The sequence below is a fragment of the Pristiophorus japonicus genome, unplaced genomic scaffold (genome assembly GCF_044704955.1).
Source record: "Pristiophorus japonicus isolate sPriJap1 unplaced genomic scaffold, sPriJap1.hap1 HAP1_SCAFFOLD_679, whole genome shotgun sequence".
Lineage (NCBI taxonomy): Eukaryota > Metazoa > Chordata > Chondrichthyes > Pristiophoridae > Pristiophorus > Pristiophorus japonicus.
The window spans coordinates 159,674-173,809 of record NW_027254592.1 but is presented as its reverse complement, the minus strand read 5'-3'; the positions used below and the strand labels follow the sequence as shown (position 1 = coordinate 173,809).

The 14,136-nt window shown below is 48.2% G+C and overlaps 1 protein-coding gene across 2 annotated transcripts in view; it reads right to left on the bottom strand.

Moving 5' to 3' along the window:
- Positions 1-7,618: 7,618 nt before the first annotated feature.
- heatr5b (HEAT repeat containing 5B) overlaps positions 7,619-14,136 on the bottom strand; it is a 162,877-nt gene continuing 156,359 nt past the window's right edge. Inside the window, exons 33-35 of one of the 2 annotated variants that reach the window (XM_070874109.1) lie at positions 12,989-13,140; positions 9,688-9,901; positions 7,619-8,427 (exon numbers count right to left, since the gene is read on the bottom strand). In XM_070874109.1, the coding sequence (XP_070730210.1) occupies positions 8,120-8,427; positions 9,688-9,901; positions 12,989-13,140 (674 nt within the window). In that variant the 3' untranslated portion in view covers positions 7,619-8,119. The remainder of the gene's footprint in view (positions 8,428-9,687; positions 9,902-12,988; positions 13,141-14,136) is intronic. The other variant, XM_070874110.1, reaches the window with a different exon arrangement.

Sequence of the window (14,136 nt, the reverse complement as noted above, 5' to 3'; positions counted from 1 at the left end):
CTTTCCTTTCACCTGTGTTATAATGTTGCAAGTAAGTAAGCAGCTGGCAGCTTCAGGCTGCACTTCACAATGTAAGTTGAGAACATATGACCATAACAAATAGGAGCAGGAGTAGGCTATTTGGCCCCTCGAGCCTGCTCCGCCATTCAATGAGCGCGTGGCCTATCTTCTACCTCAACTCCACTTTCCTGTCCTATCCCCATATCCCTTGATTCCCTTAATATCCAAATATCTATGAATTACTTAACCACTGAGCCTCCACAGCCCTCTGGGCTGGAGAATTCCAAAGATTCACCACCCCCCGAGTGAAGAAATGTCTCCATATCTCAGTCCTAAATGGCCGGCCCCTTATTCTGAGACTGTGACCGCTGGTTCTAGACTCCCCAGCCCGGGGAAACATCCTCTCAGCATCTACCCTGTCAAGCCCTGTAAGAATTGTCAGTTTCAATGAGATCATCTCTCATTCTTCTAAACTCCAGAGAATATAGACCTAGTCTACTCAATCCCTCCTCATAGGACAATCCCGCCCCCACCCCCCCTCCCCGCAGGAAACAGTTTGGTGAACCCTTGTTGCACTCCCTCCATTGCAAGCATATTGCCATGTTCTTGCCCATTCACTTAGCTTGTCTATATTCCCTTGAAGTCTCTTTGCATCCTCCTCACAACTTACATTCCCACCTAGTTTGGTATCATCAGCAAAATTGGATAGATTACATTTGGTCCCCTCATCTAAATCATTGATATAGATTGTGAATAGCTGGGGCCCAAGCACTGATCCTTGCTGTTATGTATTCAACCAGCATTGTAACCCATGTATAAACTGACCTAAGTTGTACACCGTGAGAACACTGACCACTAGGTGGGAGACACTCCTAACCTGGACCTTCAGGTATAAAAGGGGAAGCTCCACCCACCTTCATCACTTGAGTGCTAAGAATAAAGGACAGGTCACAGACTGACCTTCTCTCAAGCATGGGCCTCGTGTGCATTTATATTGTGTAGTAAGGACGTATCAATGGCGACAAGAAACTTGGATTTAAACCACGCGAGCATGGCCACTAGCAGAACAGACGAGAGGTACTGTGTTAAAGAATGGTTGGGACAGAGATTCAACATTGTTAAAGCAGCACACAGTTCTCCAGGCAGACAAGGGCAGTCAGGCATGCCCCAACATGTAGTCGAACCCAGAGGGGGAGTTTGACAGAGACAATGGCAAACTGAACAGCAATTCACGCCATTGCAAGGGACAATGCGGCCAGTAATGGGGCCATCAACACCTGTTAATGGTGCACTCAAGGACAATAACAGGGGCAGTCAGGGACGATCGACTGGCAAGGGACCTTTTGTTTCAAACTGCAACTCATGCTGGAGGCGTGGAGGCACACATTCAGCCGGAGTTTGCAGAGATGAGCAAAATACCTGCAGAAATTGCAGAAATGAACACTGGGGGAAATCGCTGGAAGCTGAATTTCAGCGAGTTCATGTGGAGCACATATACAGTTCATACACCAGGACGCCACCGATAATGATGAAAGTGCTCCTCAATGGCATCCCAGTATCAATGGAGTTAGACACGGGTGCCAGCCAGTCCCTGATGGGTATCAAACAGTTCGAAAAGTTGTGGGCATCCAAGCCCAGGAGGCCAAAATTATCGCCGATTGACGCACAGCTACGGACTTACACAAAGCAGATCATTCCGGTGCTAGGCAGCGCCACGGTAGTCGTGACCCACAAAGATTCGGAGAACAGGTTGCCACTCTGGGTTGTCCTATGGGACGGTCCCGCACTACTGGGGAGGAGTTGGCTTGCTGTCATGAACTGGAAATGGGACGATGTCAATGCAATTTCCTCTGTGGAGCGAGTATCATGCTTACAGGTCCTGGACAAATTTGACTCATTATTTCAACCCGGCATTGGCACTTTCATGGGGGCCAAGGTAGTGATTCACATAAACCCAGACGCCAGACCAGTACACCACAAGGCCAGAGCGGTGCCGTACGTGATGCGGGAAAAGATAGAAGGCGAATTGGACCGCCTGTTGAGGGAAGGCATCATCTCGCCAGTCAAATTCAGTAACTGGGCGAGCCCGATTGTGCCGGTGCTCAAGGCGGATGGGTCGGTCAGGATATGTGGCGATTACAAGGCCACCATCAATCGGGTGTCACTCCAAGACCAGTACCCGCTACCGAGAGCGGAGGACCTCATTGCGACGCTATCCGGTGGCAAACTTTTTTCAAAATTGGACCTGACCTCAGCTTATATGACCCAGGAGCTGGCGAGTGAGTCAAAGAACCTGACCACCATCACGACACACAAGGGGTTGTTTGAGTACAACAGATGTCCGTTCGGGATTCGCTCGGCCGCCGCGATCTTCCAACGAAATATGGAAAGCCTCCTCAAGTTGATTCCAGGGACGGTGGTTTTTCAGGACGACATCCTCATTACGGGTTACGATACTGAAGAACACCTCCACAACCTGGAGGAGGTGCTACGCAGACTGGACCGGGTAGGTCTGCGACTGAAAAAGGCGAAGTGCGTCTTCCTAGCTCCAAAGGTAGAATTCCTGGGGATGAGGGTAGCAGCAGACGGGATCAGCCCTACTGCATCCAAGACAGAAGCGATCCAGAGAGCACCCAGACCCCGTAACACGACGGAGCTGCGTTCGTTCCTGGGACTCCTGAACTATTTTGGTAACTTCCTTTCCAAATTGAGCACACTGTTAGAGCCGCTACACGTGCTCCTACGCAAAGGTCGCGAATGGGTCTGGGGGGACAGCCAGGAAAGGGCTTTTAATAGAGCACGTAATTTGTTATGTTCCAACAATCTGTTAACGCTATATGACCCATGTAAGAAACTTGTGTTAACGTGCGACGCGTCGTCCTATGGTGTCGGGTGTGTGCTGCAGCATGTCAATGCCAAGGGTCAGTTACAGCCGGTAGCTTATGCCTCCAAGAGTCTGTCCCAGGCAGAAAGGGGCTACGGGATGGTAGAAAAGGAGGCGCTCGCATGTGTATATGCGGTAAAGAAAATGCACCAGTACCTGTTTGAGCTGGAGACAGATCACAAACCCCCAACGTCCCTTTTAGCCGACAACAAGGCCATAAATGCAAACGCATCGGCCCGCATACAGAGGTGGGCACTCACGTTAGCTGCCTATGACTACACAATTCAGCACAGACCGGGCACCGAAAACTGCGCCGATGCACTTAGCAGACTCCCACTAGCCACCACTGAGGGGGCTACCGAGCATGGTGCTGAGATGGTCATGGCTGTTGAAGCTTTCGGAAGCGAAGGCTCACCCGTGACAGCCCGTCAGATTAAAGTCTGGACAAATAGAGACCCGCTATTGTCTCTAGTCAAGAAATGTGTCCTGAATAGGGACTGGGCAGCCATGTACAGGGCATGCCCTGAGAAATTTAAACCATTTCACAGGCGCAAGGATGAACTCTCGATTCAGGCCGATTGCCTACTGTGGGGAAACCGCGTAGTCATTCCCCAGATGGGCAGAGAGGTGTTCATCAGAGAACTCCACAATGGGCACCCGGGCATTGTCACGACGAAGGCAATTGCCAGGTCACACGTTTGGTGGCCAGGGATAGATGCAGATCTGGAACTTTGTGTTCGCAGGTGCAACATGTGTGCCCAGCTGGGCCATGCGCCCAGGGAAGCCCCCCTTAGCCCCTGGCCCGCCAAGCCTTGGTCACGCATCCATGTGGACTATGCAGGTCCTTTCATGGGGAAAATGTTTTTAGTTGTAGTAGACGCCTACTCCAAATGGATCGAGTGTGACATTTTAAATTCAAGCACATCCGCTGCCACAGTAGAAAGTCTACGGGCAATGTTCGCCGCGCACGGTCTACTGGACATCTTGGTCAGCGACAATGGCCCGTGCTTCAGGACTTCATGGCAGGCAATGGAATTAACCATGTTAGAACGGCACCGTTCAAGCCAGCCTCAAACGGCCAGGCAGAACGAGCAGTGCAGATAATCAAACAGGGGATGCTCAGATTCCAAAGGGGTTCCCTACAAACCCACTTATCACGCCTCCTGTTGGCCAATAGATCCCGACCACACTCGCTCACAGAGATTCCACCCGCAGAGCTACTAATGAAAAGGACGCTCAAAACCCGGTTATCCCTTATACACCCCACCATGAAAGAAATTGTCGAGAACAGGCGCCAGTCACAATATCACTACCATGACAGGAATGCGAGGGCGCGATGTATTGATGTAAATGATCCTGTTTTTGTCCTCAACTACGCTGCAGGGCCCAAATGGCTCGCAGGCACTGTGGTTGCCAAAGAGGGAAACAGGATTCTGGTAGTTAAACTTACCAATGGACAAATCTGCCGCAAACATGTGGATCAAACAAAAAGGAGGTTCAGCAACCCCATAGAAGAAGCAGAGGAAGAACACGATATAGAGTTCACTCCACCACCGGAACCAAAAGGGAGGAGAGCCCAGTCACTGTGGGCAGTCCGGACAGGCCTGAGGCACTGCAAACAGCAGACACTCAGGCCAGCGCCCAACAACCGGAGCCCCAACTCAGGCGCTCTACAAGGGAGCGTAAACCACCAGAGAGACTCAACCTGTGATCCCAATAAGACTTTGCGGGGGGGGGGGAGGTGATGTCATGTATTCAACCAGCATTGTAACCCATGTATAAACTGACCTAAGTTGTACACCGTGAAAACACTGACCACTAGGTGGGAGACACTCCTAACCTGGACCTTCAGGTATAAAAGGGGAAGCTCCACCCACCTTCATCACTTGGAGTGCTAAGGAATAAAGGACAGGTCACAGACTGACCTTCTCTCAAGCATGGGCCTCTTGTGCATTTATACTATGTAGTAAGGACGTATCACTTGCGGCATCCCACTAGTTACAGACTGCCAACCCGAAATGGCCTGTTTATTCATACTCTGTTTTCTGTCCGTTAACCAATCCTCAATTCATGATAGTATATTACCCCCAATCCCATGAGCCCTAATTTTGTTTAAGAACCTCTTTTGTGGCACTTTATGGAATGCCTTCTGAAAATCCAAATACATCAAATCCACTGGTCCCCCCTTATCTATTAAGAACATAAGAAATAGGAACAGGAGTAGGCTATATGGCCCCTCGAGCCTGCTCCGCCATTCAATAAGATCATGGCTGATCTGATCATGGACTCAGCTCCACTTCCCCGCCCGCTCCCCATAACCCTTTATTCCCTTATCGTTTAAGAAACTGTCTATTTTTGCCTTAAATTTATTCAATGTCCCGGCTTCCACAGCTCTCTGAGGCAGCGAATTCCACAGATTTACAATCCTCAGAGAAGAAATTTCTCCTCATCTCTGTTTTAAATGGGCGGCCCCTTATTCTAAGATCATGCCCTCTAGTTCTAGTCTCCCACATCAGTGGAAACATCCACCTTGTCAAGCCCATTCATAATCTTATACGTTTCGATAAGATCACCTCTCATTCTTCTGAATTCCAATGAGGCCCAACCTACTCAACCTTTCCTCATAAGTCAAACCCCCTCATCCCCGGAATCAACCGAGTGAACCTTCTCTGAACTGCCTCCAGAGCAAGTATATATGGAATATGGAAACCAAAACTGTACGCAGTATTCCAGGTGTGGCCTCACCAATACCTTATATAGCTGTAGCAAGACTTCCCTGCTTTTAAACTCCATCCCCTTTGCAATAAAGGCCAAGATACCATTGGCCTTCCTGATCACTTGCTGTTCCTGCATACTATCCTTTTGTGTTTCATGCACAAGTACCCCCAGGATCTGCTGTACTGCAGCACTTTGCAATCTTTCTCCATTTAAATAATAACTTGCTCTTTGATTTTTTTCTGCCAAAGTGCATGACCTCACACTTTCCGACATTATACTCCATCTGCCAATTTTTTGCCCACTTAGCCTGTCTATGTCCTTTTGCAGATTTTTTGTGTCCTCCTCACACATTGCTTTTCCTCCCATCTTTGTATCGTCAGCAAACTTGGCTACGTTACACTATTCTGCTAGTTACAACCACAAAAACGAACAGATGTCAAACATGATTTCCCTTTCATAAATCCGTGTTGTCTGCCCAATCTTATTTTATAAGTGTCCTGTTACCACTAATAATAGATTCTAGCACTTTCCCGACGACAGGGATTACATTTGCTACCTTCCAATCCGCAAGAACCATTCTAGAATCTCTTTCAATTCCTTCTTCACTCAGAGGGCGGTGAATCCTTGGAATTCTCTACCCCAGAGGGCTGTAGAAACTCAGTTGTTGAGTCAGAGATTGATAGATTTTTAGATATTAAGTTATAGGGAAGATGTGGCCCTCAATGACCCCCTTGCATTTGTTCCCTTATCACTTGCAGTCATCCACCCCTTCACTCCAATTGCATCCCCTAGCCCTTTCACTCCCTTTTCTACTGCTAAATAGCCTTTGAAACTCTGTAATCTTCCTTCCCCCTAGCTCGCACTGTCACTCACCTCTAATCCTCCATCCACTCCCAAGGGTGGATGGAAGAGAGGCCAAAATAACCCCTCAAAGAGGCTTTGTTTGCATTCAAAATTCAACTTACTTGTAAGAGTGATCAAATTAGAATGAGGAAAGACTCCATGTCTCCCTCCCACAGTAATTATAACGTTTATGTTTTTGGCCAACAAAGCACAGGTGAGATAGAGATTTTGCTTCAAAGCTGAATTTTTTGATGAATGAACTAAAATGGAGATAGTCAGCCTCTCTCAGGTTAATGTGCTTTCTGAAAGTTATAGAAAATAAAAATTACAACAGGTGTGTAATGAGTAGTCATGTGACTTTACTTCACACAGCCACACACACATTCTCTTTTACAGTATGAACCTTACCTGAACCAAGTCCTGTTCTCGCTGATTGCTCCTGGTCTGGCAACATCTCGATCTTAAAATTCTCATTGTTCTCTTCAAACCTCTCCACGGCATGGCCCTTCCCCATCTCTGGAACCTCCTCCAGCCCTACAACCCTCTGAGATCTCTGCGCTCTTCCAATTTTGGCCTTTTGCATACCCCCGATTTCCATCGCTCTCCCATTGGTGACCGTGCCTTCAGCTGCCGTAAGTTCTGGAATTCTCTCCCTAAACCTCTCTTCCTCTCTCTCCTTCTTTAAGACGTCCCTTAAAACCTACCTCTTTACCGATCTTCTGGTCACCTGTCCTAATTTCTCCTTGTGTGGCTCAGTGTCAAATTTGTTTGAAAGTGCCTTGGGATATTTTAAAGGGGCTATATAAATACAAGTTGTTGCTGTTTATGATGAATAAAGCTGTTGAAATTTGTCCTCTAGCTTTTTAAAAATAATTTAAACAAAAAGACAACACAAACTGCTATAAGCCATAGAAAAAAAATTCAGCAGTTCAACTGACTTAATGGTACTGATACATTCTGGGAAACTGCACTCCCTGCACATGCTCAGACTGCACCATCTCCTTTCACAGCTCCAGGTTAAACAATCAAGTCTGAGCCCAGGTTTGTAGGAGAGGCTGACACTTTGAAGATAACACCTTTCGCAAAGGCATTAAAAAGGTGCAAAAGACAATGTAATAGACAAGTGCAATGTTTATGAAGTGCGACATTATTTTGAATTCAAAAATTTTTTATTTTGAAACTTTATTTTAGACATTAGAAATTTCAGTTACTGGCAAGAAAATGTGGGGGAAAGATAACAGTACCACGCGACAGTGTGACAGGGAATCGTGGCAAACCACTGCGGACATTTTTATTTTTACACGGAAAGTTTTCAATAGCCCGCAAAAAAAACTGAAATATATATTATAGATAGACTAACGCACTTTTGTTAAGGTTTATAGAAGCAGATTGCTCACTGTAAACGATAAAAAGATTCTCTTTTATTAAAAAAAACGCTCTTTATTTATAACGTACCTTGCGATATAATCTTGTGATGCCTATACACGCAGTTTTTGATTAATCAACCCAAATTGTTTTTTTTTTGTTCTTGAGCAATTTACATAACTAACAGAAACCATAAACCTGTACAGAAGACATCAGGGGAGCCAACTTGCACACTCACACAGCGGGAAGCGGGAGGTGGAGCTGTTCAACAGCTTTCCAAGTCGGTGTGAAAACACCTCTGACCCTCGCTTAGAAAAAGCTGGTCTTCAGCTTGATGGTGGGCGCAGCCTGTACGGCAGGCTTGGCTTGCTGGGCCGCAGCCTTGGCCCGGGAGCTGGCTTGGCTGGCTCGGATCGCAGCTTCCAGCTTGGATTTGAGTTCGGGCGCTGCCCCCATCACCGCCTTGAAGGCGCTGGGGTAGAGGGGACCAATGCGCATGAGATCCTGCAGCGCGAGTTCATGGAGACCCTTGGAGGCCGTGGAGGCCGAGCTGAAAGTCTTCTCACTCAGCAGATACGAGATGAGAGTGGGGACCAAAAGAGCAAGCAGCTGGGTTCCTGAGAAGAAAAAGGCTTTTCATTAGGGCAATATTCTTGAGCTCATATCTTCTAATTACAGTTAGTGTATATATAGAATTACATCCAAAGTGCAGCACAAAAACAGGTAATTTGCCAGTGTTTATGCTCCACATGAGCCTCCTCCCACTCCTCTTCATCTCACCCTATCAGCATATCCTTCTATTCCTTTCTCCCTGTGTAGCGAATCTTGGCCTCCGACTGGGTTCCTACGTTTCTCCAAGACCAACAGGTAGATTCGTAGATTTTTTTTCGGGTCGGAGGTGTTCATATGAAGGAAGCCTCCGACCTCAATTTTAGGCCCAATATGTGCGAAAGGGAAACTGCGGTCATCCTGAGCATCTCTGGGACTGAATGAAACCCAGTTAGGTGAGACCCAAGGTCAAACAACACAGGCACTCGAGAGTGGTTAATAACTGCCGGATGTCAGCTGCGGCTCAGTGGGTGGCGCTCTCGGCTCTGAATCAGAGGGTTGTGGGTTCAAGCACCACTCCAGAGATCTGAGTGCACAATCTAAGGCTATCACTCCTGAAGCCAGTGCTGAGGGAGCGCTGCACTGTCGGAGGTGCCGTCTTTTAGACATGACGTTAAACCGAGGCCCCGTCTACCCACTCAGGTGGACGTTAAAGCTCCGATTCCCCTATTTGAAGAAAAGCAGGGAAGTTTTCCTTGGTATCCCTCAACCAACATCACTAAAAATAGACATTAACACATCGCTGTGCGCAAATTGGCTGCAATGTTCCCTACATCATCATCATAGGCAGTCCCTCCAATCGAGGATGACTTGCTTCCACGTTATAAAGTTCACAGGTGTTTCAATGAAGGACCTAAAATTCCTGATCCCGAACTAAATCCTGAAGGGTGGAAGACGCCTGTGCATAGATTTTTTTAATGTGGGGTGACCGTTGTACACCAGCCACCACACGGGCTTGACATAAGCTAGGTCTCGGTCGAGTGGCAAGGATTAACCAAGACAACTGGAGACCTGCTCTGCTGCACGGACCTAGTGCGCACAGATATCGCAGTGTGGGCTGGGCCCGTGCTGCCCCTGGGCCCTCGCCTCTTCTGGGCCCCGATCGCATTCCTCTACAATCTCTCGCCACTCCTTCGCCTACACTACAATAGTGGCTACACTTCTAAAGCAGTTCAATGGCTGTGATGTCTCGCAGGTGTGAAAGGGGCTCCCGAGTTGCCTGACAGACAGCTCACACAGAGGCTACTTCACAGGAGGGATCCACTTACTGTTTTGCTCCTCTGCGAGGTTTACCAGAATCTCGAGGACTTTGATTCCTTCTTGTACTGCTTGAAGCTCTGCATTGTGGGCCGGTTTCTGATTTTCCACAGCTTTTAGCTTCTCGACCACCAGTGGAGCCAAGGCGTGGATGTAAGGGGTGGAGAGGGCACGGTTCGACTGCTGGAACACTGAAAGCAGAAGCTGGTAACATTTTTTTTGAACCTACAAAGGAGAGATGAGCCACTGGTCTTAGTCTCATGTCGTGCATTAGGCTTTCAACATCTGTAAACACGTCAAACCAACATTACATGTGGAAATGGCTGAGACTTAAACAATTATTTTGCTTCGGTCTTCACAGTGGAAGACACAAAAACCATGCCAAAAATTGCTGGTCACGGGAATGTGGGAAGGGAGGACCTTGAGATAATCACTATCACTAGGGGGGTAGTGCTGGACAGGCTAATGGGACTCAAGGTAGACAAGTCCCCTGGTCCTGATGAAATGCATCCCAGGGTATTAAAAGAGATGGCGGAAGTTATAGCAGATGCATTCGTTATAATCTACCAAAATTCTCTGGACTCTGGGGAGGTACCAGCGGATTGGAAAGCAGCTAATGTAACGCCTCTGTTTAAAAAAGGAGGCAGACAAAAGGCAGGTATCTATAGTCTGGTTAGTTTAACATCTGTAGTGGGGAAAATGCTTGAAGCTATCATTAAGGAAGAAATAGCGGGACATCTAGATAGGAATAGTGCAATCAAGCAGACGCAACATGGATTCATGAAGGGGAAATCATGTTTAACTAATTTACTGGAATTCTTTGAGGATATAACGAGCACGGTGGATAGAGGTGTACCGATGGACGTGGTGTATTTAGATTTCCAAAAGGCATTCGATAAGGAGCCACACAAAAGGTTACTGCAGAAGATAAAGGTACGCGGAGTCAGAGGAAATGTATTAGCATGGATAGAGAATTGGCTGGCTAACAGAAAGCAGAGAGTCGGGATAAATGGGTCCTTTTCAGGTTGGAAATCGGTGGTTAGTGGTGTGCCACAGGGATCGGTGCTGGGACCACAACTGTTTACAATATACATAGATGACCTGGAAGAGGGGACGGAGTGTAGTGTAACAAAATTTGCAGATGACACAAAGATTAGTGGGAAAGCGGGTTGTGTAGAGGACACAAAGAGGCTGCAAAGACATTTGGATAGGTTAAGCGAATGGGCTAAGGTTTGGCAGATAGAATACAATGGCGGAAAGTGTGAGGTCATCCATCTTGGAAAAAAAAACAGTAAAAGGGATTATTATTTGAATGGGGAGAAATTACAACATGCTGCGGTGCAGAGGGACCTGGGGGTCCTTGTGCATGAATCCCAAAAGGTGAGTTTGCAGGTGCAGCAGGTAATCAGGAAGGCGAATGGAATGTTGGCCTTCATTGCGAGAGGGATGGAGTACAAAAGCAGGGAGGTCCTGCTGCAACTGGACAGGGTATTGGTGAGCCGCACCTGGAGTACTGCGTGCAGTTTTGGTCACCTTGCTTAAGGAAGGATATACTAGCCTTGGAGGGGGTACAGAGACGATTCACGAGGCTGATTCCGGAGATGAGAGGGTTACCTTATGATGATAGATTGAGTAGACTGGGTCTTTACTCGTTGGAGTTCCGAAGGATGAGGGGTGATCTTAATAGAAACATTTAAAATAATGAAAGAGATAGACAAGATAGAGGCAGAGAGATTGTTTCCACTGGTCAGGGAGACTAGAACTAGGGGGCACAGCCTCAAAATACGGGGGAGCCAATTTAAAACCGAGTTGAGAAGGAATTTCTTCTCCCAGAGGGTTGTGAATCTGTGGAATTCTCTGCCCAAGGAAGCAGTTGAGGCTAGCTCATTGAATGTATTCATATCACAGATAGATAGATTTTTAACCAATAAGGGAATTAAGTGTTACGGGGAGCGGGCGGGTAAGTGGAGCTGAGTCCACGGCCAGATCAGCCATGATCTTGTTGAATGGCGGAGCAGGCTCGAGGGGCTAGATGGCCTACTCCTGTTCCTAATTCTTACGTTCTTATGTATATATCCAACATCAATAATAACAGACAATGCTGGAAACACTCAGCAGCGGAGAGAGAAACAGAGTTAATGTTTCAGGTCGATGACCTTTCGCCAGAACTGGAAGAAGTGGATGTACATATGTACATACTTGAAGACTTTCTTCTGCTGAGGGAGTCCAGAACAAGGGGGCACAACCTTCAAATTAGAGTTGGATCATTCAGGGGTGATGTCAAAAAGCACTTTTTCCCCCACACAAGGGGTAATGGAAATCTGGAACTCTCTCCCCACAAAAGGTTGTGGATGCTGGGGGGTCAGTTAAAATTATGACTGAGATCACTAGATTTTTGTTAGGTAATGGTATCAAAGGATATGGAGCAAAGGCAGGAAAATGGAACAGAGGTACAGAGCAGCAATGGTTTAATTGAACGGCAGAACAAGCTCGAGGGGCTAAATGGCATCCTCCAGTTCAGTAATGGATGAGCAGGGGAGGCTTTTGGGGGGGGAGCAGAGAGAGCGAGGTGACATGGGGCGGGGAAAAGAGGCCCAGGGAAAGGGGGGGGGGGCACAGAGGCTTGGGGAGGGGGGGGGGTGGGCGCGGAGAGAGGGGAGGCCGTTGGATAAGTGGAGCTTGGAGGTGGAGATGTGGATGAGGATGCAGGAACCAGTGAGGGCGATGTTCGGAATTGGGATCGGGGAATACCACGATGGGGCTGCAGGCCATTTTGGTGACAGGCTGGGAGTGGGGCTGGAACCTGGGGACAAACAGAACACCGAGATTTATACACTTTTGGGTTCAGCCCAAGTGAGCAGCAGGGGGAGTGGATGGAGGGGGCGGTCAGTGTCCAGTGGGAACCGGGCAGCGTGGCTTTGGTTTTGCCGGGGTTCAGGAGCAGCAGGTCTGGCTCATCCACGACTTGACATCGGTGAGGCGTTGTAGCGACGCCATGGAACGGAGTGCGTGGGCGGGGCAGGTGAAGCTGGGCATTATGAGCGTACACACGGAAGCTGGCATTGTGCTGATGGGTGCGCTCACTGGGATGCAGCACGTACATGGGGCCAAAGATGTGAACATTGGTGCAGTCTGGGGGAGGGGCGACCATGTAGATGGGGGAGGCAAGGAGAATCCATCACCAATGAAAATATTCCCAAATTAAAGGAGCATTTTTTCCCCCCCCTGGGGGAGAGGAAACCTAATTTCTGTTTTTCGCACTTGGTGCTGCGATTAATACGCTATCGCGACAAAGAGTTATGTACGTCTTACCCAGGGGTCACAGGAATTTAAAGCACTTCCGAATCTCTCAATGCAACAATTCTGGAGGGAGGAGATCCCAATCACCTGGTCGCTGGCGGACAGCAGGAAGAGGGTAATCGCTGTCAGCATACTCACTTCATCCACACTCGGCTTGGACTCGTCTGAAAGAGAGAGGAGCGGAGTGTCAACAGTTCCGGGAGTAAAGGGCACACCACTCACATATGCACCAAACTTTAGGACAATAGTTTGAGACGTCTAGGACGGTGAGCTCATACCTTTGCTCACATATGACAGCAGATACAAGTGGGATGAGCACAAGACGAGTGCAAAGAGAACAACAGCACCCTAAAAGCACCACAAAGAAATCGCATCTCTCTAACCCCTCACCTTCAGCTCAACCACAAGCTTGTGTGCCCACAATTGGTAGAAATATTGAGTAACTCAGAGAAGGGGTGTCTACAATACCAGGCACAGAGGAATATAGGCTAACAGTGTGTTCCCCAGAAACCTCACCATCACTTTGCCATCCAATGCCACAGTGAGGCAGTTCAGCAAGAGATGAAGCAGTGTGCCCTCACCATTGACCAATCAGGATCCCAATGTGCTCTCACCATCGACCAATCAGGATCCTAATGTGCCCTCATCATCTATCAATCAGGATCCCGATGTGCCCTCACCATCTGCCAATCCCAATGTGCCCTCACCATCTACCAATCAGGATCCCAATGTGCCCTAACCATCTGCCAATCAGGATCCCGATGTGTCCTCACCATCTGCCAATCAGGATCCCAATGTGCCCTCACCATCTGCCAATCAGGATCCCGATGTGCCCTCACCATCTGCCAATCCCAATGTGCCCTCACCATCTACCAATCAGGATCCCAATGTGCCCTCACCATCTGCCAATCAGGATCCCAATGTGCCCTCACCATCTGCCTATTCCAATGTGCCCTCACCATCTACCAATCAGGATCCCAATGTGCCCTCACCATCTGCCAATCAGGATCCCAATGTGCCCTCACCATCTGCCAATCAGGATCCCAATGTGCCCTCACCATCTGCCAATCCCAATGTGCCCTCACCATCTACCAATCAGGATCCCAATGTGCCCTCACCATCTGCCAATTAGGATCCCAATGTGCCCTCACCATCTGCCA